A 27944-nucleotide genomic window follows, 5' to 3' on the forward strand; every position below is an offset into this window, starting at 1 on the left:
GGAATAATGTGGGTAAGTTAATGTTCTTTTGTTTTGGACTTTGGAAACAAACTACATTTTACGCTTGCACAGTTTAAAATAATTCCATTCTGTTGAACTCATGAGTGGCAGCACTAGAAAGAGTTAAACTTGGTTTTCAAATTTAAAAAAAATCAAGTAAATACACTCATTCCATGCACATGACTATGCACTCGACCTGTGTAAAAAATCGATTCACGATTAAAATCTTAATGTTAATTTTATTCAATGAAAATTTTGCAATGTGTCCGACGCATATTAGTAGGGTTAGTACATAACTATATAAACCCTTTTACTATCGCTATTTCAATTGATAGGATATACATAATTATGTTTTTTTATTAAAACATCTTTTTTTTAAATTTTTTCAGTGGTAGTACTATTACACTGTAACTATAATATTAATGTATATCTTTTATACTAATGATAAAAAAAAAATGTAATTATGATTATAGCCACAAAGTATTATGTCCACTAGAATGTAGATACACCTTAACCGGGGACGCACCACAAAGCCGAAATACCTCAACGCCGAAATGCCAAATTGGCCACAACTCCGACAGCTAGAAAACTGCTGTGCAACACAACGCCGAATTACCACAACGCCGAAATACACTGACGCCGAAAAGTGTCATTGCAGGACTGCCACAACGGTTAGGTTAGGTTAGACTAGGTTAGGTTAGACTAGGTTAGGTTAGACAAGGTTAGGTTAGGCTAGGATATGCTAGGTTAGGTTATATTACGCTAGGTTAGGTTAAGTAAGGTAAGGTTAGGTTTGATTGGGGTATTTCTGCGTTAAGGTAAATTTAAGAAACACACACAAATTCATTCAGTTGTTATTTCGGCGTTGTGGTACACAGCAGTTCTCTAGCTGTCGGTGTTGTGGTCAATTTTGACATTCGGCGTTATGGTATTTCGGTGTTGTGGTAACGACCCCCTTAACTCACACATTCAAGGTTTGATTAACTCCATGTATCATTCATTTATGTGCACTTCAGTGGGCGAATAGACTGAAAGGTAAAGCACCAAATCAATGTTCCGTGAAATCTGACTAGGAGTTGTGAACACATGTTTCCAGCATATAGCTAATTTTATTTGTGTTATAAATAATTTTTAGTTGATAATTCTAGCCACGAAACATTTTTTATCATGTGTTTGTATTTATATTCATTGCTATTTGCATTATATAAGTAATTGCATTAATTTATTTTAAAGCAGGAATTAATACCTTAAGCATTGCAATATCTCTACAGTATTATTTGTTGCAATATGGTTGATAAATACAAACAGTTCCTAAGTTCCATCAAAATGGCACCTTACTCTCCTCCAATTGGCTGCTACGCCATGTGTCCACGACAGAAATAACATATATTCAATTCCCTCCAACGCGCACGACCTCTCACCCATGCATATGACCGTCCAATGCGCTGTTGTGAATCAATATGTTCGAATAAATGGAGCTCAAATCTTGTGCACTTGACCTACTGTTACTGTTACTGTTATTTTTAAAACATTTTTTAAACTCGGTTTCTTGGCTATCTGTTTGTCTGTTCGGTACACTTTTTTTCGTCTTGTTTAGCAGTGCCCCCGGATTCGTGGCGTCAGGCTACGAGCCAAACAGTACAGTGATGCGGGATGCATAATGCAGCACTATGTAGGCGGTGCAAACATCACCGACTGCTCCAGGATTTAGTTTTCATTATGACGGAGGTCGGAATAACTTCATACACATGATGTGACATTCAACCGAAATATTTTTATTTTTATTTTTCAGCTTAGTTATATGATGCTTTTTAAAAATTTAATTTACACATTTAACCCTAAATTTCACAGTCTGAGAAAATACAAATCTTTACCTTTTCTCCGTATTAATACTTTTTCAAAATGTAAAAAAAAAATAAACACTGTGAATTTTTAAATTAATTATTTTTATTACTGCCTTAAAAAATATTAAAACAAGCATAAAGGAAAATGCATATGTACAACTCTTTTAAAATAAGTTATTATTTATTTGAAAACAAAAATCTTCCTTTAATTTGCCCAAACTATAAAATGTATACATTTTTTTAAACAAACTGAACCAGCGATGTATTTTTGATGCGCTATCTCCGGCCAGAAGGAACTCAAAAACACTACATCACTTCTTGGTGGAAATGTCATCGATTTATGGACTAAAAATCAGAAAATTATTATTTAAATAAGAATATTTTATTTTACTGCGTTTTTAAAACGGACATAAAAGTATAAAATAATTTATCCTAGCCCCTGACAGAATTATAAACCCATACAGTTTCCTAACCCCATATAGATTGTCATGTAAACTTGTGATTGTGAATTTTTAATGGTTATGAAAATACTTGTTAAGATAGATAATTGATACATGAGTAGTTCACCTGTAAGTAACCAACAAAATTATGTCACTACAAATGATATGAGTTTTCTCAACGCCAGGTACTCCACACACTCCTTACTATTGCATGGGACTTGCGTTTTTTTCGTTTTAAATCTTACAAGTATTTTCACTTCGTTTTAAATCTTACAAGTATTTTCACAAATATTAAAAATGCACAATCACAAATTTTCAGGACGAACTGAATCGTGGTTAGAAACCTGTGTGGGGCTATAAATCTCTACGGGGCTAGGAAAAATTATTTTTGTACTTTTTAGTTCGTTTTAAAAACGTGGTAGGATGAAAAGAAGTTTTATTTAAATAATCATTTCAAATGTGATCTTAGATTTGTGGGACTCAGCATTAGAAAAAAAGGTTTGTACAAACCTCCTCACTGCTGCTATCTGTGGAGTTTAGTAGAAGACTTGCTTGTAGTTGGGGCTCAATACAGTTGGTGCTGCTATCTGCCGGTTCACATACCAACTTTCAGGCTTTTTTTTTCGGGAGAATGGATTAATGCCAGATTTGGCCGAGTGTCAAACATCTTCTGTTCGTTTTTTTTGTGAGTTACTTTTTTTATTATTTATGCAAATTGAATTATTTTGTTAATATTCTTTAAATAAGTTATCAAAATCCTCAATATTTTTATATTTTACACCTAAAAATCAAAAACAACTAAAACGTTACATAAAAATCATCAGCACTTTTTTAATTATGTACTATAAATTACAATTTTTTGTTGTAGGCATCTAAAAACATTATAAAAAAAGTATATTTAAGTTTTACCTACACCAATGTTAAATAACTCACGATACAGATGTAATTACATCTGCAGGATTGATATAAATATTTTATAAAAATAAATAAAAATAATGCTAAATTTTAAATGTCTAATGAGACATGTGAATGTACTTAGGAATATTTATTGATTTATTAGTTACCCAAGACGCAAAAACGTAACTCAAGCAACAGCCAACTCTCATCTTCTTTGGTTTTTAGCTTGATTTCCACGCTTCTATAGGTATTTAAAGTTAAGTGTTACGAAATCTTTTGAAAGTGCCGTAGTTGTGTTTATACATGAGTACGGTTTTCTATTTATCAGACACAACACGTTTTCACTTATCAAGGTAACGCACAGTGAAAAAAAAAAAAGTTGATTCTGAAAAAATATATAAGAATTCGTAATTTTTTTTTCCGTGAATAGATGTTTCATTTTTTAAATAAGGTCGATGGACAAAATTATTTTTCTAGTTTTACAGATTGTAACTGCAACGTTTTTGACGTCTTGCGACTTGCGTGTTTTATAAATCACCTTAATTGACTTGCGTTTTGTTGCGTGTTAAGTCGTTACGCTATTGCGGAGCTTGTGAAACCCAGCACAGCCTTCCCAGTCTCGACGTTTCCAAGGAAGCGGCTATAGACGAGCGTGAACAAGAAAAAAAAAAGTACTTTCATCAGGAGAAAACTTTTATCATATTGCATATGCAACAGTTTCGAAGATGCAGAGATAAAACAGAAATCAAGAGTTGATCGAAAATTGTTTTTTTAATCCCAGCTCTAATGACACCCATGTGAGTATAAAGACGTCGTCTGTGATCATGCAGCAAATATTCTCGAGCAGTTTTTTTGGGTTCCGTAAGCCAGGGGAAGCGTCAAGATTCGTCGGAAGACATTCCGTGTGTCGACTCGTATAACACTCGCTCGCATAGACACCGCGAGAGCCGTATTGATGATCCGTGGGAGACGCCCACACGCAGGTGTCTGTATGAATACGGGTGTCATCAAGCAGCGAAGTCTGTGTGATGCTGAAGCCACGGGAAGCGTCCAGATTCGTCGGAGACATTCCGTGTTTCGACTCGTTTCAGCACTCACTCGTTAGCGTAGACACCGCGAGAGCCGTATTGATGATCCGTGGGAGACGCCCACACGCAGGTGTCTGTAATAAAGACGGGTGTCATCAAGCAGCGATGTCTGTGTGTGATGCCCTGAAGCCGGGGGCGAGCTTCAGGGCTGTTTTTCGGAAAATCACCCCGACGTCGTTCCCCGCCGAAGGGGGCCCCGCGCGCACAGCAGCGACGCCACGGTCACGACGAAGGTGTTCCCCGACGACGACGACGACGACGACGACGACGACGACGACGACGACGACGACAACGGTGAGACCTCTGGTGGTCCGGCTACGCTCGCCGGCGCGGAGGACGTCTCCCCGGTCTCCGCCGTCGACGGTCCCCGGGTCCCGGCGCCGCTGGTCGGCTCGGAGGAGGTCGCCGGAGGGCGAGGGGTCTCGACGGATCCCTCCGGGTTCCAGCTGAGGCCTCGGGGCAGGAGTGCCAACCTCAGCCACGTCACCGCGGCCGTCACGTCGACCGCGACCGTCAGGTTGTCGTATCCCTCCTTGGACACCTGCAACCACCACAGTTCCTCAACACGTGCGCGCTGTTCAACAATGTTCAGCCTTAAGAGGCCACTCCAGTGTTTCAGGGGCACTACGCAACCCGAGTTAACCTCACAACATTCAATGCTATTTTAATTTTGCTTATAACTTATTAACTAATATATATTTCGAAATGATGCTTGCTTGATATGTAAGACAACGATGCTCTTATCAAAGCCCCTTTCTTCAAAAACGTGCATAAATTATGGTTTTATACTAATCTTTACTAATATGCATAAGTGTATTGTCTAGGTTTGAACCATAATTTATGCACGTCTTTGAAGAAAGGGGCTTTGATAAGAGCATCGTTGACTTACATATCAAGCAAGCATCATTTCGAAATCTATATTAGTTAATAAGTTATAAGCAAAATGAAAATAGCATTGAATCTTATGAGGTTAACGCGGGTTGCGTAGTGCCCCTGAAACACTGGAGTGGCCTCTTAGCATAGACACGTACTATAGGTACATGATGACAAGTAACAAACAAAAACCATAGCTTACAACAAAATTCATGTCAACAACTAAGAACATTTCATCAGTAAACTTTAGAAACCTCTTCAGTTGCCTAATACGTACAACACATGATAACAAGTAAAAAACAAAAACCATCGCTTACAACAAAATTCATGTCAAACAACTAAGAACTTTTCATCAGTAAACTTTTAGAAACCTCTTCAGTTGGCTAATCTGTAGCTTGTTGAAGTATTTTTTTTTCTCAAGTTTCGATTTGGCAAAACAAAACTTTGAAACCAGAGATGTACGATATCTGACCTCTAGTGTTGCAAATGCACTTACAACACGTAAAACTCCGTGCACGAAATTTCAACATAGAATTATTTAAAATGACATAGAGCGTGATGGAAACACAGATGTGTGTTTTTTTTTTTTCAACCAAAATTTCTGGACGCGAATCACTTGTAGTTTCCGCGTCCGCCGCCAGAATTCGTAGCCGGAGCAGCTGCTTCGACCATCGAATCATTCGGTTTGCAGACAGCAAGGTTCCGATAGAAAGTAAAAAAAAAGACTTGGTGGGGGGAGGGGGGACAAAACTAAATCCCAAGTTTGTACCAGATTTTTTACATGGAATTTTACTAAAATACTGCTCATCTTGTTGAAATCCATCAAAAAGTTTATATTAATTTTTTTTGTAACTTTGGCTTTGTGAACTTTGGTTCGTGCCGTCCGGTACGGATGGCAGCACCATTGTTACGCAGATGCCGTGCACCGGGAGCTAAGATGTCACGTATGGCTCGGATCTGTTGCTAAGTGCGGACAGCACAGTCAGCGACCAGTGCGTCGCGGAACTGACACTGTCATCACTGCCTGTAGCGAGCATGCCAGGTCCGCATGCCTGTCTGTGCCTGTCTGTGCCTGTCTGTGGCATCGATCCAGGGGCTCGCTAAGAGTCCCAGGCCACGGGGTTTTGTGTCTGTGTGTACGTTTTTTTATATTGTGTTTGTGTGTGTAAATGATTCTGGAGTCTGTGGCAGGTAGGGGCTGGCTGTTTGGCCTTTTTCGGCTGTGGTGGTATGCTGCATCAGTGGCGTAGCAGCATTCGGGTGGCAGGGATGGCCCCCCGCCAGCGGGCGCCGTCAAGACGGTTTCACGTTAATGAACCCTTCCGCAAACTCTCTTTTGATCCACGAGGGGCCGCCATTTTCAATTCTGGCCAGGGGGAGCCAGTCACCTCAGCTACGCCACTGATGCTGGTGTCCTGATCGCGTGTGGGCGGATGAATGTTGGGGGAGTGGGGACGAAGAACTGGCCTCGACCCCCTGGTGTCGCCCCGTGGTCTCCTAGGGAAATCCGGCGGGAGGGTGTGAAGGACTCACGTGCAGCTGGTACCGCCCCGGCAGCAGGATCCTCCAGAACTCGCCCCGCGCCGACGTGCGGAAGGGGAAGGTCCTGCCCTCGACCCAGACGCTGGCCTCGGCCAAGGACTCGTTGGTCGCCCGGTCCACGACCACGCCCTTGACGCCTCGGTGCGCCTCGTGCAGGAAGTCCAGCAGGGCCTGCCGACAAGGTCCTCCTAGTCTCGCACCGAAAAACCATCCAGCTCCTATATCAAATTTGAATTAATAAAAATAAAAAAACAATTGGTTGTCTGTAAAGTCGGTTTTCGGACGATAGTTTAACGTGACGTCATAACAAAACATTGATGAAATGATTGCATACTTTTGTGAATAAAATTGAATCATTTTTATTGAATTATTACTATTTTTGTATGGATACAAAGAAGGAGTGAAATGAAATCTACAATTTAATTGATAAATTTACTTTTATTTGCACTCAAATAATTCAAATATGTTTATTACTTTAACGAAGAGATTATTTTAACTATAACTTTTATACATGTTTGCTATTTAACTTCTTACAATCTGTGTTATTCTGTTAAGGATAGGACGATGATAGGAAAAGTAGGAAACGATTTGGAGTGTTTCAAGTTTAATGTGCCTCGAAAAAGTCAAATCGATGGTTGTTCCAATCGAGTGGAAGAGAGATGATGCGGCGCAAGCGTACAATGAGCGTAACGGGACAATGAGTCATCCTTTTTCGTGCGTGCAGCCGGCTTTCGTCGATTTATTAGACATTGTCACGTCAAAAAAATACATAAATTATAAAGCTAAACTAAATCAACATACGAAATACAATTGTATTTAATTAAGCACAAGAAAACTATGATTTTTTTTATTCATTATTCTTCTAGCGTTATTTCCATGACATCATTGAAGCTTCTAGAACAATTCGGGAACATTCTTAGGCCAGGCTCGTCCACTGCGCACACTCTTTATTACCAGCTGCTTCAGCGACTTCCATTGGCGCCGATTTTCACTCTTCAGTCAGCCACGTCTTCGAACCCAACTCCCTTGCAGGTCCAAACGCAAGACTTTTCTCGTGGATGAGGGATATAACACTAGTTCCATGCCATAAACAACCCGCGGTACTGTCGGGGTGAGCTCTGCTGTGTTATAGTGGCACGCAACGACAAACCATCGTTTCGAATAGTTGAAGGCGAGATATACGACCCGAAAGACACTATCTTCGTGTGAGTTTTTTTTATATATATTTGCTCATTCCATATTTCTGTTTATTTTTTTAAAATCAAAATTCAGCTTCGTTCAAGCACAGCATGTAATTTAAGGGGCGCACCTAAGTCAGGGGTGTTTGTGTATTTCAAGGTGAGCGCAGTCTTCTCGTAATGCATGGGAAACTATGATTTTTGAGTGGCAAGTATGACATCATATGGCGTAGAAATGAGGATAAGGCTAATACAATTTACAGGGGCAAAAATTTTAACTGTCAGAACCGCTCTAGTAGGTACACCACGGGAGCAAGTGAGGAACGCAGGGTTGCAAGTTCATAGATGTGTACTTTAATTTAGAAGCACGGCTTAAGGTCGGCTCTGTGAGCTGTAAGTGATTACGTGTGCAGAGCAATGCGCAATAGATTGCGTCAACCTCCCTCTACCAACCCTGACGGAGAACTACCGAAAATATTTGATTTCTGGAAAAATGAATCGAAGATCCAAGTGCAATTTTAGTGCCAGCATGTATCAAAAACTTTTACTTATCGTAATGTTGAAGTTGAATTTTACTTCCATGAGTAGGTAAGTTTATGCTTTACTTCAGAAAATGTGAACAAACTGACGTGCAACCTATATACATATAAACAAATATATATGACAAATTTTTGATCTTAACCGTTGTTTTCTTTTGTTCCAGGAATTCTGACAGCAACAGCCAAGATCCCGATTATGGTGAGTAGAGATTACATTTTTGTAAAACAATGGTGTCCGTTGGAGTTTTTTTATCCTTGAACTACGTAGTTTGTTTTTATTTTGGTGTATCATCACGCGCTTTTAGGTCAGAGCAGCTAAATTATCATCAATCATATAATTTCATCTTTTTACGAAGGTTTCTTAATCAGGATGTGGTTAAGTGATTGTGAACAATATTAAATAACTGCCTCTTTATTTTGAATTTTAACTGCTGAACCCAAATATACACTCAACACATTTTTAATGAAGTTTAAACATTGTGAATTAGCAAGGGCCTATCCACATCTAAACGAAACGTGTGAGGGAAATTTCCGAAATTAAACGTCTTTCACGGGGAGTATACATGGTATAAAAATAATAAAAAATTAAATAGGAAAAATAAAGTTTCTTAATTTTTAAAACAATATTATGTGAGTATTTCTTACACATTTTCTAACTTAAGCTCCTTGTTTCTTGTTTTTTTTTTTTTTTACTTTAGAAGGGAGGCAACAGATATTAAACATCAGAATCAGTTACATTTAAATAAACATAGTCCATTTTAAGACAATATGTGTGGGTGAAGTTGAAACAGGCCACCAATTTGCACTTGGTACTATTCAGCGTGCAGCAAAACCCACGCAGCTCATTATAGGCAAAAGTAAACATGCTATGCATAAATAGGTAGGCTTGTTCCTGTGGAAAAAAGCCATCGAGAACATGAAAAAATAAAACTAAAACGTGATCAACATTCAATGTAATGTAAGTGTAAATAGGCTTTACTCCAGTATCACGTAGGATAAAGAAGATGCTTATGGGGGAAAGTGGTACATATAGGAAAGGGTTACATACGCGAGGAAGAAGGCGCACACTTATGAAAAGCGTGTGACACGTGTATTGGAGGGGGAGCACAGGATGGGAAGGGAGAGCGGTGAAGCATACCTGCTGGTTGTCGCGCCAGTAGCCAGGGAGGTCCTGCTCAGGAGGCTCCACGCAGCAGGACACGTGCACCGTGATGCCCAGGCAGCCGTGCTTCACGTAGCCGTAGTCCTGCATGCCTCCTGCGTCACACAGGACACCCGCGCCTCTTCGTTCCCGTCGCGACCAGCAGGGACTGAACTACAGTTCACAGAGGTGAAAGCCACCAACCCAACCCGAACCAGTGGCGGATCCAGAGGTTCACCTCGGTGGGGGCAGGGGCAAGCCAGGGGGGCGGGGGGTTTAGGGGTTCAACCCCCCCCCCCCCCCTTTATCACAAAATCTTTATTTAAATTTCTTTTTCATCACTCAAACATATTTTATATTAAAAATTAATAAAATTTTTACCATTACAATATTTAAATTTAAGTACCGAAAACTGCTAAAATAGCACTATTTTACACCTTAAAATCCAAATTTTCCCTGGGGAGGACCCCCGGACCACCCGCTTTAATACGTACGGGGGGGGGGGGGGGGACCATGCTTCTTAACACCCCCCATACACAAATCCTGGCTATGCCACTGGAGGGGGGCACTCTAGGATTTCAGAATAGCCAGAGAAAAAAAATGTCTTACAATTACTAAATTTGTATTTAATCTACTCAAACTACGCATAACATCCAACCCCCAGATTTTATGATTTTACAAGAAATTCATCAATTATATTGAAATATTTTATTGGTTTCACAGAAACAATAGTTTTTTGTCGGCAAAATTAATGTAGCAGACAACTAGTAATTTCGGGGGGGGGGGGGGGTCATTGCCCCTGGTGCCCCCCCCCCCCCCCACCTTTTATCCGCCACTGCGGGTACAGTCCCGATGTTAAGGTTAGGTTCGCTCAGTGTAATTAATAATAGTTATTTATTTGAAGTGAAATTTCTTTGCTGAGGGGGGCTACAATTATTTTCGATCGTTACGAAAATTCCGATCGCATGAGGGGAGTAGCTAGCTAGGCACGTAGTGGGGGAACCGTTAGATGAGGAGAGTGTGTCAGAGGTGACGCCACTTGGTATATTTATAAAATTTGTTTCAGTTTAGTAGTATGTCATTTAAAAAAAATTGTTGATACAGTCCTCCATTAAAGCCTACAAAACAGTTTGATTTAAAAGTCACTTACACTAAGATATAAAGAATATTCATTGCCTGTCAGCCAATTAAATAAAATTTCTTTGAATTGAAAATTGGTTTTTTCTGATAGTTATATTTTTATGTTTACATTTTTCTGGAAGTATTTATAGCAATTAAATTTATTAAAATAAAAATGTACGAAAAATTTTCATATTTATGATTAAATGTAAATAACATGTTATAACTTTGTTATATTATGTTTGACTATGGACTTTGGCGCATTCTATGCATTCAACAAAGAACTAATATGAACAGTGATTGCCTCGATGTGATTGTCTCGATGTACATCACTGAAGTGTCTAGTGCTGCACTCTAGTAGGTGCCGTGAGAACTTTCTGAGGAACTCCGTTGAGTAGAAACCCGCGATAGAAATCAGCTTGCATTTTAACGTTGAAGTAGGAGTATCATGCTTACTAGTTTTTTTTTTTAAATTATTGTTTTTTAAATAATAGCCTCAACTGTCATTACACCTTTTTATAATTGTTTTAAAATCTAATAATCAAAGGATATACCTATATATTTTTGCAAAGCCAATATTCTCAATAATCTCAATAATCGCAAACTATTATACTTTAAAAAATTTTGATACAATTTTAATTTATCTTGGTTATAGCAATGAACATGTGCATGTGTGCTAGTGTGTATTTTTTTTGCAATTGAAACTAAACTCATGATTTTGAACACTTATACTTTGCGGCTATGCAGTTTTTAAATTTTGAAACATAGGGTTTTAGTTGTTACGTTTTAGAGAACGGATAATACGAAAAATTCATGGTGAATGTTCCCAGCAACGAATGACCAAAATAAATCAAGGTAGCCAACATTTTCTTTCGAAAAGTCAAGGACTTTAAATTTTTTAGGTTGCCGATAAATACAATACGTTGTTTTACAAAGAAAAAATAAAAGCGTTAGTTATAGCATTGATTCGCGAATTTTTTTTCTTTTTTGCTTTGTGGGTGTATGTTCACCTCTCAAATGGCTGAATTAGTTCCTCGCTTCCCAGTCAAAGCGTTACGTAAACAGTTCATACAACGGCCGCTAGAATGCGGCAAGTGTTGAAAGTAGCGCACGACTAATCTGGTAGACGCCTTATAAAGTTATAAGTTATAACACGACAAAGAAAGAAATATTTTCCGGAAGTCGTAAGAGCTTGATGTTATTAAATTTTGGCCGATTTTATTCACGCCATTTTTATTATTTTCTATCCATGCTTTTTATGTCCAGATACACCAACCAGTTAAAAAAAAAACACAGTTTAATGCCAATTATTATTTTTTAGGTAAAGATCTTTATTTTCTGAATTTAAAAAAAAACTAGTTTTTATGTGTAACATAATTAGCTCTCGCCATACTTACGGCATTTGGTGGCAGTAATTTCGTGAATGCGAAACCTGTGCCAATGTTAGCAATTTAAAAATATAAAAAATAATTTCCGCGTGTTTTAAATGGACAGTTTAAAAATATTTAGGCTATACTTAATGTGCTACTAGATACTAAAAAAAAATTGCGTAAAAAACAAAAAAAAACTAAAGTTACCGAAAAAATTAATTTCTATGACTCCCGTTAAATTTCTTTAAATGTATATTGTTAGCTGTAGTCAGCTGCAATAAAATATACTGGGAAATATTATGATCAATAATATTAATGATAACATCGATATGATAACGATAATTAGAGTGAGGATATCTAACTGTGATTAACTCTAATATACTATATTGCCTTCAAGGTTAAGCAGCGTCTAATCAGTAGACTGTACTGACGTACTGACGTTTCGCGGTTCATTGCAGCAGACATCTTCAGGTGTAAGAAATCAAGTTAGTGCTATAAGTGGTACGGCTCTATATACGCATCATACTGCAAGGGGTTTCGTGACATTCCGCCTGAGGGAATACCAGGGCCGCAACTAGAGTCTCTGGCACCCGGGGCATGAATGGATTCATGCGCCCCCCCCCCCCCCCCCTATTTTTTTGCACATACCACACCAATAAAGCTTGGGGTCCGGGGGCCCTCCCACGGAAAAATGGTGCTATTTAAGCATCTTCCATACCTACATGTAACAGTTTCTGTGCTACTGTACCTTCCATGCATGAACCCACTATGTCCATAAAGTAGTCCGTACAATCACTAGACTTGTTCATTAAATATATGTTGAGACGTTATATTGTAAATCAGATTAGACATTCCTGGCATGCAAGTTAAAAAAAACTTTTTACCAGTTACCAGTTGTAGTAGGAATTACAATGCAAGCGATTTCGGCGCCCCCACAGCTTTGCGCCCGGGGCGTATGCCCCGCTTGCACCCCCCCCCCCCCCCCCTAGTTGTGGCCCTGGGGAAGACCCTCAGATACCTATATATACAGCATCCCTACTAACTTCTGGTTCTAGGTTGAATCTTCAAATCTGAAGATGCCTGGTGGAATGCAGAGAAAAACGTTATTACAGTTTAACAATTGAACGCCACTCAACCTCGGACGCCAAGGTAGTTTATTAGATAATGGCCGCGAGTTCCCGCAATATAAATTCAATTATCAAGTCTCTTGCACGAATAAAAAATATCGTATGCGTAAATCAACGCTGGCTGCGCCCCAAACGGGGTCGTGGTAGTATACCGAAAGTCGTTTGACAGACAGGCTTTTAATCGTGAAACCGTATACTTATCTTTATGTAAACGTCTTAACTCTAGCAACAGGCAGTGCACTGACAAGTCATTTGACAACAGTCTTTTTTTTTTAACTAAAAGTCATTTAACTGACAATCTTTCGTTCGGCGGAAATTTTAAAGAATACCCGAATCTTTATCTACTTGGGAAAATGTCTTAACTCAAGCAACACGCAGTTGACCGGAAGCCAGTACACTGGCAGTCGTTTGACTGACAAGTCATCAAACCATAAAGCTATCTGAATGTCTTTCATTTATCCATTAAGCCACCTGACTGTCAATAATTTTATCCACTAAGCCATCAGACTGTCAGTCACTTATTCCATTCAGTCATCTGGCAGTCGTTTACCCGTAAAGACATATGACTGACAGTCATTTATTTACCTGCAAAGAACCTGACTGACAGTGATTTACCCTAACGCCATTTGACTGACAGTCTTTTAGGCTACCTGCAAAGCCATCTGACTATCAGTCATTTTTATCCATTAAGCCATCTGACTGTCAAATCATTTTATCCATTAAGCCATCTGACTGTCAGTCACTTATCCATTCAGCCATCTGACAGTCATTTACCCGTAAAGCCATTTCACTAACAGTCTTTTAGGCTACCTGTAAAGCCGTCTGACTGATTGTAATTATACCGACAGTCGTTCCTCCCATCATGTCGGTGCACTGACTCAGGGCCGGATTTCGGGGAGGGCAACCGGGGCGAAAGCCCCGGGGCCTCCACAAACGGAGGGCCCCCACAAATTCTTTGATATTATTTTTCGCTGTTTTACCTTTACCTACAGTACTTTGCACATACATGATTATATTATTGTTAAATATTAACAGAAATATTCATTAACACTAAAATTTAATTTCATATAATTCTTGTCTCCGATTATAATTATGTGTGTTTTTTTTAAATACTAAGAGAATCTACTTGATTTCGCAATAAATTATTTATTGGAAAACTCGACTGAAAAAAATTGTTCATTTTATTTGGAAAATAATTTGGGGCCAGGGGGCCTCCGCTCCTCTGTTGCCCCGAGGTCTCCAGAACTCTAAATCCGGCCCATATCGTTTCACAAATCCATGTTACAGAGAGAGAGAAAAAAAATTTCTGGACTTGTTTAAAGATTATAAATACTTTTAAACATTGTAGACGGTTAATTTGGTTAGCTACATTCCTTTGGAAACAAGTCGTCACGTATCTTTAATGTAGCTATTCTAACCAAATTAACCCGTCTACAATGTTTAAAAGTATTTATAATGTAGCTAACCTAACCTTATTGACCATTAGTTATCATGAGTTACAATGAACAATAAAAAAAAAACCGAAGATGCACGATCGGGCGTTTGGCTCTCTCGTCTGTGAAAAGAAGGCTTCCCGTCCGCGGGGCACGCGTGCACCTACCGGTCACGTGGCGCCTGGCGGCGGCGTTGCTCACGCCCCCCTGGTAGGCGCGCCCGCAGTGGCGTCCGCGGCGCATGTTGCTGTGGGAGGTCGCGTACCGGGTGGCCAGGTGCCGGAACACGTCGTCGTCCGGCGTCGGCGACGGCTCCTGCATCCGCCCCGTCACTGCCCGCGACAGAGAACAACGTCCAGCACTATCCCAGTGACGTGTGCGAACATCCGACCAACCACGGTAACAAGCACATCCACGTGTTCTCGCTTCGTTCACGTTGCAAATAAACTTACAATACGTGGAGACCTGCAAAAAAAACCGCGGATTCATTTCGTGATATGCCGCAATTCAAATGATTACACCTGAGCGCTGCTTCTATCCACTGGTTCACTGTTGATCTGGATTAATGAGGGCCAATTAGAGACCGTCGCTCAAAGAAGTGTCGAATCACAGGCCACTCGGTCGAGACGACTCACAAGTCAGCAGCCAATGAACAGGTGGCATTTGCCCGAGTGTGTAGAGTGTAGTAGAGTCTATCCTGGAGGTCATTGAACCCGCGAATTTTGTAGGTCTCTACGTAATACGTAACTCAGACTCTAAATCAAACGCAGAATTCCTTTTAACAATGCCGAGCGTGATAAATATAATTATCAATGAAAAAAAATCGCTTTTAAAATACCGAAATTTCAGGACGCGAATCATACTCGTACTTTCTGCACCCGCCGCTAGAATTCGCTGCCTGAATTGTAACCGTTGCTTGTCCCCATCACGTGCAGATAGCAGAGCGGACCGAAACAGCCTGATATTTGAAACTATTGGAAACGGCTCCGATAAAATCCCGGCTTTGGACTTGATTTTTCGACAAGGAATTTTATTAAAATACTGCGCATCTTGCTAAAATTCACTAAAGAGTTAATACTATAAAGTTTTCGCGCACATTGGAAAATATACTTCTATGGGATTACTAATATATTAACCTGAAACCTTTTAAATTACATATAACACTAAGCAAATTTTTGTTTTTGGTTAAGTGACTGAAATTAGTCCAAAATACTATCTACAAACAAACCTTAACCTTAATGAGCTGGTGAAACATTATTATATAATATTATAATTATTAAATATTATTAAAAAATTTAAAAATAAATCGAGTGACCAGAATTGAACCACGTCCTTTTAGGTCCATTTAGGTTAACAAGAACGCGCTCTATCGATGTTCTACTTAGCCCATTGGAAATATAAAAGAAAAATATGTTTTTAAATTATTGTAATGCCTGTTTCCTTAAGTAGTTTAAAACTCGTGATTACTTTTTTCTACGACCATTATAGTTTGCCAAATTTATTCCGGGGTATTTTTATTTATCATAAAATTTCATTGGCACACCAATAAGTTTAGTATGTACGCTAATGTTTACGAAAGTGACTATATACGGGTTTATGTTTCTAACGTGAGTCGCCGTCTTTTTGTTACATTTCAGTTCACCGACTTCCGTTCCATTTTAACGAAATTACCCCTACTAAATGCCGCATACCGAGAGATAAGATGCGTGCATCAACTCCCTGCATTCGTAACTTGGGGCAGGTTTTTTTAAGACTCGGGCCATGTGTGAAGTTAAGGACAGCTGTTGTTTTTCTGTGATGTTTCCGAGAGTGTATACAGCTCAAAACTGAAAGGTCATATTTCCGAACTTAACATATTTCGTGGAAGAGCAGGAACTCCAAAGTTTGTGGAACTTATCCAGCAGTGTCTCTATTTCGTTATAAGTATCTTAAAACTGCATAAATACCGATAACCAAACTATTAATAAATTTTTAATTAACTTGTTTCTTATTTTTTCTGCTTGTACTTTCCCCGCTTGTATAATATATATGTTTGGGTAGGGGGCTGCCCCCACCCCCTTCTCCAAATTGATACTTCTTAATATTAACGATTTTTAATATTTTTAATTCGTTTAAATGAACAAAATAAACTAAAATGGAAGCAAAACGTTCCCAGAGCTGCACTGGTTTCAGTAAGTGGTGGTAATTTCCCAGCACGAAGCTCTTTACGTGAAACTAATTGCTGGCCGGCAGAGTAGCGTCGTATTTAAATGATCCTCGGGGACCAATCAGGACGGAGGGTTCCGAAACACAACTTCGCTTAACCGATCTAAATTAACTCGAATCCTATAGTTCGAGTCGCGCTCCAGGGCCTTCGCCGCGCTTCGGCGGGTCGATAATCGATTCCGCCCGAGCCAGCATTCACCTTAAAGGGAGCATCGATTACCTTTAGTTAGAGGGGGGAAGGGACGGTAAATTTTGTTTCGTTAACTTTCCCTCTCTGCAGAGTCCTGTAGCGCACCGGCCAGACTATACAATACAGCGGTTCTACATCACGGACTATGAAATAGGTTTCCAGTCTTCACGATGATCTCTGCTCGTTTATTTTCATTATTTTTGAAAAAATGTTTTTTGGGATCTAGATTTCTGATAATTGCCTTATAAATCTTACAAAACTTACTATCACGGTGTGAGCAGTACCTACATGATAGTCGATACTGGCCCTGGAGTCTGAGTCTGGTGTCGGTGTCCGCAATATTGGATAGCAACTTTTCGGCGGCAATCTTGGATGACCTTGACCTTTAACCTTCACCTTAAACTTTACCTTTGAAATTGGCCAGTATTCACCAAAATAGACTCAAAATTCGCCAAAATGTCCCGAAATTCTCTAGATTACCAAAAATTACCCATTTTTCGAAAACAGTTTTCACCAAAGAATTTCAACAAATTTCAAAAAATCATTAATTTTTCAGTCCTGACCAAAGATATGACTAAGCACATTCATCTAGGATACATATTTGGACATACAATCAACAATAAAGACACAGATTATGACACACTAAACAAAAAGGAAACACATTCGTTCTCTAGGACACGTATTTGGGCACACATTCGTCATCTAGGACACACATTTGGTTACACATTCGTAATCTATGACACATATTTGGATTCACATTCGTCATCTAGGACACATATTCAAAGAAAAGGAGACACATTGTCATCTTGGACATACATTTGGACACACATTGTCATCTAGTACACTAATTTGAACACACATTCGTTATTTAGGGCATGCATTTATACACATATTTGTCAAATAGGAAAAACATTGGACACACATTCGTCATCTAGGACACATATTTTTTATTACATCAGATTAAATGTCTGTCCACAATCGAATCACTTCTTTCATAAGTACACTATTTACGTAATATCCCCACTGGAGCTCGGCTCGGTAGAAGTTCTCTCAACTATGTCTCTCTTATCATGCACCTCGGTCCCAACAAACTGCTTCACACTATTCACTCGTCGCCCACTATCACTCGCCAAAAGGTCACTTGCCTTTCTTCACTTTCCTACCGCGTAGGCCGTCCTCCCCATGTGTATACCTGCTATCAGCCCCGCCCTGGAAAGGTCTCGTAGCCCTTAGAATTAGTCGCATCATCAGAGTCGACTCAACATCCGAAGTTGCGAGAACAACGGCGTTCTAGTTACGCCAATTCTCGCGGCATGGCTCTGGTGACATGCTAAACCTTTGAAAATGACGGAGCGACGCCGCTGCTTATCGTATTCACCGTGTAGCGGTAATAGAGGGACGGGCACTACCTACATCGCGCCCCTCTCGAATGCTGGCACGTCGGCTGACTGGCCAGCCTCTTCACTAGCAGCCTCATAGCAATATTGTGATTTTGTTTAAAACTAGCTTATACCTGGCATGGTTGCAATGCCTCAATCTATTTTTTTTTTAATAATTTGTTTGAAGTAGGCACACACATACAAAGCATATCTCTATATCTGACTGATTCTCTCTCTATCTATGTCTCTATATCTGACTATCTCGCTATATATCTTTCTACACTATATATTTACCTCTCTCTATCTCTCTTAATATCTCTATCTCTCTCCTTTATATACCTATATCTTTATCTCTCTATATCTCTATGTATGACACACTATAGTAATAAGAAGTATGTATTTTTTATCGATCTTTTTACTTCACAAGTGTGACATATGTATATAAAAAAAAAAACACGCGCGTATTCGAATGCAACGTTGTATAAAAATTCCAAAGCAATCTTTGAAGAACTTTCGGAAATTTAAGATTTCGAACAAACATTTGCAATTTTTTTTTCTTTGTATAGATAATGTTAAAAAAAAAAAAAACAAAAAAAAAAACACGAAGCAATAGAACGAATTCGTGTACGTTCGTGCGCAGTTTGGAGGAAGCAGGGCGCGTCCAACCCCCGCCGGAGAGGCCAGCACACCCACCGTCCACGGGAGTGTTGGCGAAAGGGTAGCTGGCGACCAGGTCCCCGCCGTGCAGGCTGGCCGACAGGCAGAAGGGGTGCCTCACGAGCCACGCCTCCGCCGCCAGGGTCTCGGGCTCCGCGAACGGGTGGTTGGCGCGGAAGTGGTCAGGGAAGCTGCGGTCCAGGTCGACTCCGTGGGCGTTCCTCCTGCGAGCAACACACAGAGAGATCTCCCGTCGCAACCGATATACTGACCGATGATTCCAAAAAAAAAAATATCTGTGCAAAATCCAGTTTATTTTTAAAAAAAAATTGGTTCTGCAAGCAATGAACACGAACTCCTGTCCATTGTGACCGCTGGTTCTGCAAGCATTGGACACTACACACGAGTATAGCTTCGACACAGACTGTACGTGCACACGAGTGTTGCCTCGAGACATGCTGTGTGTGCACACGAGTGTTGCCTCGACACAGACTACGTGCACACGAGTGTTGCCTCGACACAGGCTATACGTACACACGAGTGTTGCCTCGACACAGACTGTACGTACACACGAGTGTTGCCTCGACACAGGCTGTACGTGCACACGAGTGTTGCCTCGACACAGATTGTACGTGCACACGAGTGTTGCCTCGACACAGGCTTTACGTGCACACGAGTGTTGCCTCGATACAGACTGTACGTGCACTCAAGTGTTGCCTCGACACATGCTGTACGTGCACGCGAGTGTTGCCTCCACACAGACTGTACGTGCACACGAGTGTTGCCTCGACACAGACTGTACGTGCACACGAGTGTTGCCTCGACACAGACTGTACGTGCACGCGAGTGTGGCCTCGACACAGACTGTACGTGCACACGAGTGTTGCCTCGACACAGACTGTACGTGCACGCGAGTGTTGACTCGACACAGACTGCACGTGCACGCGAATGTTACCATGACGCAGACTGTACGTGCACGCGAATGTTACCATGACGCAGACTGTACGTGCACGCGAGTGTTGCCTCGACACAGACTGCACGCGCACGCGAGTGTTGCCTCACCTGCCCAGGTGCGTCAGGCACGACCTGGCCGTGCGGTCCTTGGCTGCTCCGTCGGGGTTGAGGCTGGGCAGCAGGTGTATCCTGGTGTTGTTCAGCAGCCACTGCACGGTTGGGTCGCTGCGGTAGCTGACCGCCAGGAACTGCGAACACGCCGGCCGTGTGCGATCGGTGCGTGACACCTCGTCTCTCCGCGAGACCTTTGAATATACATACTGTATAGAAGTCGCGAGTGGATAGGATTTACTCTACGTTTTTCAGAAGCGTATGAGGAGCAGCTTGGGAACTTCACCGCTGCAGTGCGCTGCCGTAACGCCCTGTATCGTCTTAGGTTGTTATTTACACATTAGAGCGCAGGACTGTCGCCCGCTGTCATTCCCCGCACCCCTCATCCATCATTCACTGCAGCTCAAGGTCGTTCAACGGGAGGGGGAAGGGGTGTTTGAAGAGTTCGACACTTGTCCGCTAGGGACCACCACAAGTCGATGCCCTAGAGATGGTGGCGATTGCGGCGGTGAATTAACCAACTACCTCAAAACCGTATTAGAAATTTTAACCTGGGCTGGCGACTTCTATACAGTATATATATTCAAAGGTGAGACGGAGGTCGAGGAGCGGAAGTGAGTAACAACCACGGCACGGGAACAACCACTGTGGACGGCTACCGGACCGAAGTTTACAAAATTCAAAACGTAACTTTTATAGTATTAATTCTTTAATGGCTATTTACATAAAATTCCTTGTCGGAAATCACGACCAAAAACGGGGTTTAGTAGTTTTTTTTTTTCAAGTGATTTTCGCTTTTATAGTAGTAGTTTTATTATACAGTTAAAAATTTCGCTCAGAAAAAACGAATAATTGGATTTGTCGACGTAGCTGCTCTCCGGCAGCGAATTCTAGCGGTGGGCGCGAAAACTATGTGAGATTCGCGTCTAGAAATGCAGTTGAAAACTCAGTTTGCGTGAATTTATCATGCTCGGCATTATTTTAAAGAATTTTGCGTTGAAAGTCGTGTTAGAATTTCGTATTGCAACATGAGAACACATAAATTTGCTCATTAGCGAGGTTAGATGTTATATACTTATACATCTCGGGCGAGCACCTAAATATTCACTCACATATTAATATTTTCAAAAGTGAAAAATATTAACACTCGGGACAGTAAGTAGTGGCAATAACGTAATCGTAACGTGAATAAATCCGAAAAAAAGTAAAGTTTAGTAGTGGGGCACTCGACACACTTTGTATTTACCTTTAAAAAAACTCATTGCAAAGAACTTATATTGAAAACACGGTAAATAATAGCTCACCAAGTTGAACTGTAAATTAATAAAACGCCGAAATTTTTAATTTCAAGGAACTAATCCGATTATAAAACTTCGTGAAGCATCAATCGACGCAAGCTGTTGGCTCTGAAGTTTAAGTACTGCCGTTTTAAATTTTTCATTTTTTTTTTTTTTTTTTCAAAGTTGGTGTGGCTAAGAAAACGTGCTTCCAAAATATGTGATATTTATGATTCTGTCGAGAGAAAAAACTGTTTTCAAACAAAAATAATATTTTCAAGATTCGAAAAGCTTTTTTATTTATTTTTAATTTTTACTACTTAACAATGCTTGGCACTTAAAATTCTTTTAAGAGAGTTTTAAATTTTCGAAGCCCGTTGCAGTTTTAAGTAGTCATGCCATCTTTTGAATTTTAAATCCAACCAGAAATTATTACCTAAGGTGAGATTGTACGCAGGCTTGGGCCGTATAGTCCAATGATAAATATGTTTCACCTTATTTAGACCAGATGAGTAACTGTTGTCGTTACTATTTAGGTATTCACTTTACACGTTAGCTTATTTGAACTATAGTTGACATCAATCTTTTTTTTCTTAACAAATAGAAGGGTAATTGTTTAAAGTCGGTAAGTTAAGATCTTTTTAAAATCTGGCGCCTTATGAAATAGTGCAAAGAAAACGATTTATTAATTGGGAGTTTGAAAATGCTGAGCATATTCATTAAAAATATTGTTTACACTTTTTAACATAATTCCACGGATATTTAAAAGAAAAAATTCATGAACTGGTCTTGCCAACCTGTTTCAGTTACCAGACAGATATTTTTCCTGTGAAATACATTGTGTTTTAATTACTAATCAGAGATTTGTTTAACGGGGATTAGGCACCGAAATATTGCAATTTCAAATATTTTGATACCGCTTGATATAAAGCTTGCGTGCACAGGGCACAGCTTTGTCTTAACTGTTGAAGCCACCGCCTGTGAACTGGTGTTAGTATAATTTTATTTGTAGTCGTGAAAATGTTAAGTTAAATAATAAGTTATTTCTTTGCTGTTCTTACAGACTGGAGCCTTTTAGTAAACATGTGTTTGCAATAACGTACGGTAGGTCTGGGAGATATTACTTATGCCTTGACATGCCAAAAAAATTGGTATAAATGGTACAAAAATTGAGTTACAGCAAAAAAAATTATAAAAATCAATAATTATAATAGGCCCTAATTGCCCATAAAACATCTTTATTGAAGTTCTGAAATTAGTGCCTGAGGATAATTTTCATTCATAAAATTATAGATTTAACGTTTAAATATAACAAAACGTGTAATTTTATATTTATTTATGCATAGTTTAGACTTCATTTCAACTATACCTATCACAAGCTTGCAAAGATAAATTCTGAACTGTGTACGTTATTTTAGCCTGGACTAAGAGTTGACTGCGAGGAGGCAATTTTAATGAGGAAGGACTTTTTGGTAAGGTACACAAGTAAGTGTGAACCCTGCCTACAACTTCTGGACAGACACGCTGTGATCAAGACGAGCAGGCTCGAAGGATACCGGTGGATTTTAACTAATTAAACTTATTAAGTTATCCTTCTGGATTCCCTGAATCTCTAATTGAAAAAATCGTTTGCATGTCAACAAACACCCACCCCCTCCTTTTTTTACATATTACATGGGCTTAAAATATATGTCAACCCTCATCCCAAACATTTCTCGTTCAAGAACCATTTTATTTTGTTTAATTTTTATTCTTACTAGTTTTTTTTTAATGGGGTGTGGCTGTGTCAAGGACACGGCCGTGTGTTGTACGTGAATACGTGTACATAAAAAGTAATATTTTCTGCAATCGACATATGTTGACAAGAGCTGACGATTGAAACATAAATGAACGTCGTAGCTTCTCCGAGTCAAATAATATACTAAATGTAAATCTCGAAATGTAGCAAAATGACCTCAAAATGGCGGCGCTTCCCCCCTCCACCGCGAGCAATACGTTACAGTCCTCACTTAGCGTAACTAATTCTTTGGACCTTTAGCTATCCAGTGGTGTAATTAAATTTTGGATTGAGATGATATACATGTAGCTACAACACCAAACTGTATCCCCCGATTTTGTTATCTTTTTTTTTTTTAATTGCCTCCCACTAAGGAAGAAATTTTAAAGATGTATTTACGTCAAAACCAATTCATTTGTTTTATATTGTTACGAACTGGGAAGCAGTGTCTCGACGCGTGCCACATACCTGAGCGGAACCTTCAGCGGTAGCCTGTCCCGGGGCCTTACACGGCCACTGACGTCATACACGCACTAGCGCGGTTTTACCTCTTCACCCCTCCTCCCATCCTCCGCGTCCTCCTTACACGGCGCTGTTATCTATCTAATGATAGGTACATGTATATATTTTAATTTTTCCAAATGTATCGAGTGGTAATTCCGAAATTTTCAAGATGGCGGGAAAAAAATGACAAACAAGATGGCGGACGCTACGTTCTGGTGATTGACGTCAACGTGCTCTAGAGGGTAATTGCTAAACCAATGTGGTGGCAGCACACTCTAGCGTATAAAAAACAATGTGGCGGCATCCAGATGTCTATCATGACGTCATAATGATGGAAGAAATATATATGCGTTGGTATACGATAAGTAGTGGGGATCAGTCAGCTTTTTAATATCAATGAGGAACAATCTGTCGCCATTTTTTGATTGACCTCGGTGGGAATCGAACACAACAGTCTGAAATCCAGGACGTAATTGCGTGTGTTTCATTTAAAAGTTGTTTATAATTTTTATTATTAAAAACACATTAATTTTCCATTAAATTTATTTCGTTGGCTTCGAACTGAGGACCCAGAACTTGATGACATTAGTGTTTTTTAAAATCAATTCTTTCAAAAAAATTTAAATGTTATAATATTTTAAAAATATATTAATTTTTTTAATCCAAGACATTTGCCGTGACGTCACAAATCCAAGATTGCGACAAACACCTCAACACCTCACAACCTTGAACCTGGCGCCGGACCTACATAAGCACACTACTTGCTTGCGCACATATATATTTACGTACTTGTGTACTTGCATTTGCATACATTCTGACTCGCATACTTGCTCACCCACTTGCATACTTGTTCACTCGCATACTTTCTGTCTTTCATATTTGCTCACATTCTTATACATTCAGATATTTGTAGCGTACACTCACCTTTAAGTGTGCATATACTTACACCCACGTAAACTTCTTTAAAATATTTCTGTACCCTACTAATTTCCCATCCCTCTGTCTGTGAAATTTCACTTCTAATGCACTTGGTGGCCACGTACCCATTCGTATTGAATCTGCCTATATTTTTATGAAGAAGAATTGGTTTGAAATATCCTACATGCCCACAAGTAACTGTCTTGCTTCCAGTGAATAAACATTATCCAGATTGGTCTCAACACACATTCAATTACACAACATTTCTATTAAGCTAAATATGATGAATATATTTATTTTTTATACAAAACGTGATGTACTAATAAGTTATATCTAACTAAAAATTATTAAATTTTTGATTAGGTATAGTTATCTTAAAAAGTGGTCTAACAGTGTTTACGGATTATTTCAACTCTTATAGTAAACTAAAGTTGTATGGTCATATTTCTATTTTAAAATAAATTCGATGAAGTAATGATCAATTTGTTTTCTGCATTCATCTTATTCCTAGGCCCAAATATAAAATACTTCACTATGTGCCAAAACACGTGTTGGGCAATTTTTTTCTTGGATCTTCACGAAAGTCGGGCCACTGGCGCATTTTCACGTTCTTGTGTCGTATCATTTACGTATCATATTGGTGATAACATTTGAGAATAACTATCTCACTAGCTGACATCGTAGAATTATAATAATCTAAACCATGTTATACGCAGTGTGTCACTTTAACGATTTAAATCACGCGGCATAAAGCAGATTAGTGTGTTCATCAAATTTTTCAAATCAACTAATAGTGATTTGATTGAATTTCCTTACTCAATTTGTTGTTAGATCCAATTAAAATAAATAATAATACATTTCAAAAAAAATTTTGCGAGTAATTTACTAGGTTTTTCATAGTGTATCCGTATCTGACATTTAAAATTTTTTTTCACAAGTTAGTTTAAAAATGTAGACATGCCTTATTATTGTTTGCATTTAAATTTTTCCCCACAACGTGTTATGCATTATACAAGGACAGCACATAAGACGATAGCTAGCGTGACGTAACCAGACTTTATCTCCACAATGTGGAGCAGGCCCGTTACGTATGACCTAATTACATTAATGTTGGACGTGGCGGACCGGCGCCGGGTCTTCTGATGATGATTAACCTCCCATTACCGAACATTAGTAGTGTAGTTTGGTCGGTTCTGGTACTGGAGTCGGGAGTGTGGATTGTGGATGGGGTCAAAGACCGACCGCTCTGACTTCACGGCGGCCATCTTGGACTCAAAATTATTAAAAATTCCTAGAAATGTACATTTTTTTAGAGGGGAATATTCCCTATTTTTGGGGGGAAATATTACCGATTTTTGTGGGGGAAAATATCCCGTTTTATATCAGAAAATAATCTGTAGAGAGAAAAATTACTTATAATCCCCATCGCCTCTCTACGACCGAGAGCCAACGATGCCCAGCTTTTAGAGAAGTAAGCCAATCTGGTAGTGCTAATTAACAAAGGATTAAAAAACGTTCTCCTAACAAAAGGATAGACTCCACAGTCCTTTAAATACTCGTGGAAATGACACCTGTTCAATGGCTACTGACGCGTGTGACGTCTCAACTAGGCTGTCCGTAATTCGGCACTTTCTTGGTTTAGTTGTTCCCATTGTCTCACAGTTCCCCGGATAAAATGTGGGCCAATCGCAGAAGCGGTACGAAGGTATTGTTGTTTTGATGCTAGCCTATCGCGAAATGAATCCGCGAATTTTGCATGTCTCTACAAATGAGAAAGCAAACATTGGTTGAGCACACCTGTGACTTTGAATTCTACCCTGAGGCCAGACGAATCAGGGAAATTTTTCGGGTCTCTGGTGGTAGCATATTTCCGGAACTGTCGCTTGCAAAAGCATATCTTGTTGTTTGTATACGAACAAACGGAAGTTGCATACAACACTGTGCGACAGAACAAACAGTGGCAGAAGGATACGAGTAGCATTGGTGCTGCTTTTGATAACCGTCGAGTTGGAGGCAAGTTGTTCACGGCACGGACTATATAACCGGGGACCGGAAAAGATTCGCAGGTTTATTGACCTATAGAATGGACTGCACACTTGGGGCAAATGTCGCCTTTTCACGGGCTGCTGACCTGTTAGGCGTCTCAACTGAGTTGTCTGTAATCCAGAATTCGTTTAGGTAAGAAAGTAGCATCCTTAGATATTTTGCTTTCATTATTACATGTTTTTATCACCAACCTAAATCAATTCATACAAAAGGGTAACCTTTATGTTACTTATTAACTTTTTTTTTAGATTTAATAATTATGTATTAAATGGTTTTTAGAAACTTACGTAAAAACAATTTTTATGTCAACTGTGTACAATTTTGAATTATTTATTTTATTGCCACTTATTATTTAATTTTCTTGTATTTAACTAAATATATATAATATATATTGATTTTCTCACAATCCTACAAACCCGAGTTATTCAGGGTTTTGGGAAATACATTTTTTTTAAATTTATTCATGAACGATATACAAAAAAAAAAGTAATACTGATGCACACAAACGAACAATTAAAACGATTTCAAGCATTTGCTAGGGCTGACATAAAACTATTAAATAAAAAAAGTTTTAAAAAAATTGTAAAACATTTAATAAACAATAAATGGCAGTAATGACCAGAAACACGACATTATGTAAAGCAAAATAATCCACTTGTGGTTTTTTTTTCTCATTGGCTCAACAGTTCTCCAGATTAATAAAAAAAATATGTGCCAACCGTAGGGACGGTACACTTATTGTTAGAGACCGGAAAAATTCGCGAATTCATTTCGCGACAGGCTAAAATACAAATAGTTATACCTCAGTGCTGCCTCTGCCATTGGCTCAACAACTCACCTGGATGACTCTGGGCCAATGAGAAACGCCCGACCAAAGCTTTATCGAATCACAGGCTGCTACGTTGGGACGTCTCACAAGACAGCAGCCAATGAGCGGGTGGCATTTGACCGAGTGTACGTGGAACTATTATGGAGTTCATCCTGCAGGTCATTGAACCCGCGAATTTTTCCGGTTCCTACTTATTGTTAGAGACCGGAAAAAAAATTCGCGGATTCATTTCGTGATGGGCTGAAATTCAAAAATTGTGTAAAATTCTGCTGGTTCTGCTATTGGCTCGCAGTTTTAACTGGAGCTCTCTATCTCTGGGCCGATGAGAGACTAATCGACCAAAGAAGCGTCGAATCACAAGCTACCCAGTGGAGACGCCTCATAATTTAGCACCCAATGAACACGCGTGTTCACTTGAGAAATGCAGAGGATGATAACGGAGGCTAGCCTAGAGGTCATTGAATCCGCGAATTTTTCCGGTCCCTGCTTATTGTGTGTGTGTGTGT

The 27944-nt window shown here is 39.5% G+C and overlaps 1 protein-coding gene across 3 annotated transcripts in view; it reads right to left on the reverse strand.

Annotated features, from left to right (window-relative positions):
- Positions 1-3324: 3324 nt before the first annotated feature.
- LOC134540467 (carboxypeptidase D-like) overlaps positions 3325-27944 on the reverse strand; it is a 49355-nt gene continuing 24735 nt past the window's right edge. For all 3 annotated transcript variants that reach the window (XM_063383237.1, XM_063383239.1, XM_063383238.1), the window contains exons 4-9: positions 20085-20224; positions 19059-19246; positions 14759-14923; positions 9540-9658; positions 6676-6855; positions 3325-4810 (exon numbers count right to left, since the gene is read on the reverse strand). In XM_063383237.1, the coding sequence (XP_063239307.1) occupies positions 4433-4810; positions 6676-6855; positions 9540-9658; positions 14759-14923; positions 19059-19246; positions 20085-20224 (1170 nt within the window). In that variant the 3' untranslated portion in view covers positions 3325-4432. The remainder of the gene's footprint in view (positions 4811-6675; positions 6856-9539; positions 9659-14758; positions 14924-19058; positions 19247-20084; positions 20225-27944) is intronic.

The sequence above is a fragment of the Bacillus rossius genome, chromosome 16 (genome assembly GCF_032445375.1).
Source record: "Bacillus rossius redtenbacheri isolate Brsri chromosome 16, Brsri_v3, whole genome shotgun sequence".
Classification (NCBI taxonomy): domain Eukaryota; kingdom Metazoa; phylum Arthropoda; class Insecta; order Phasmatodea; family Bacillidae; genus Bacillus; species Bacillus rossius.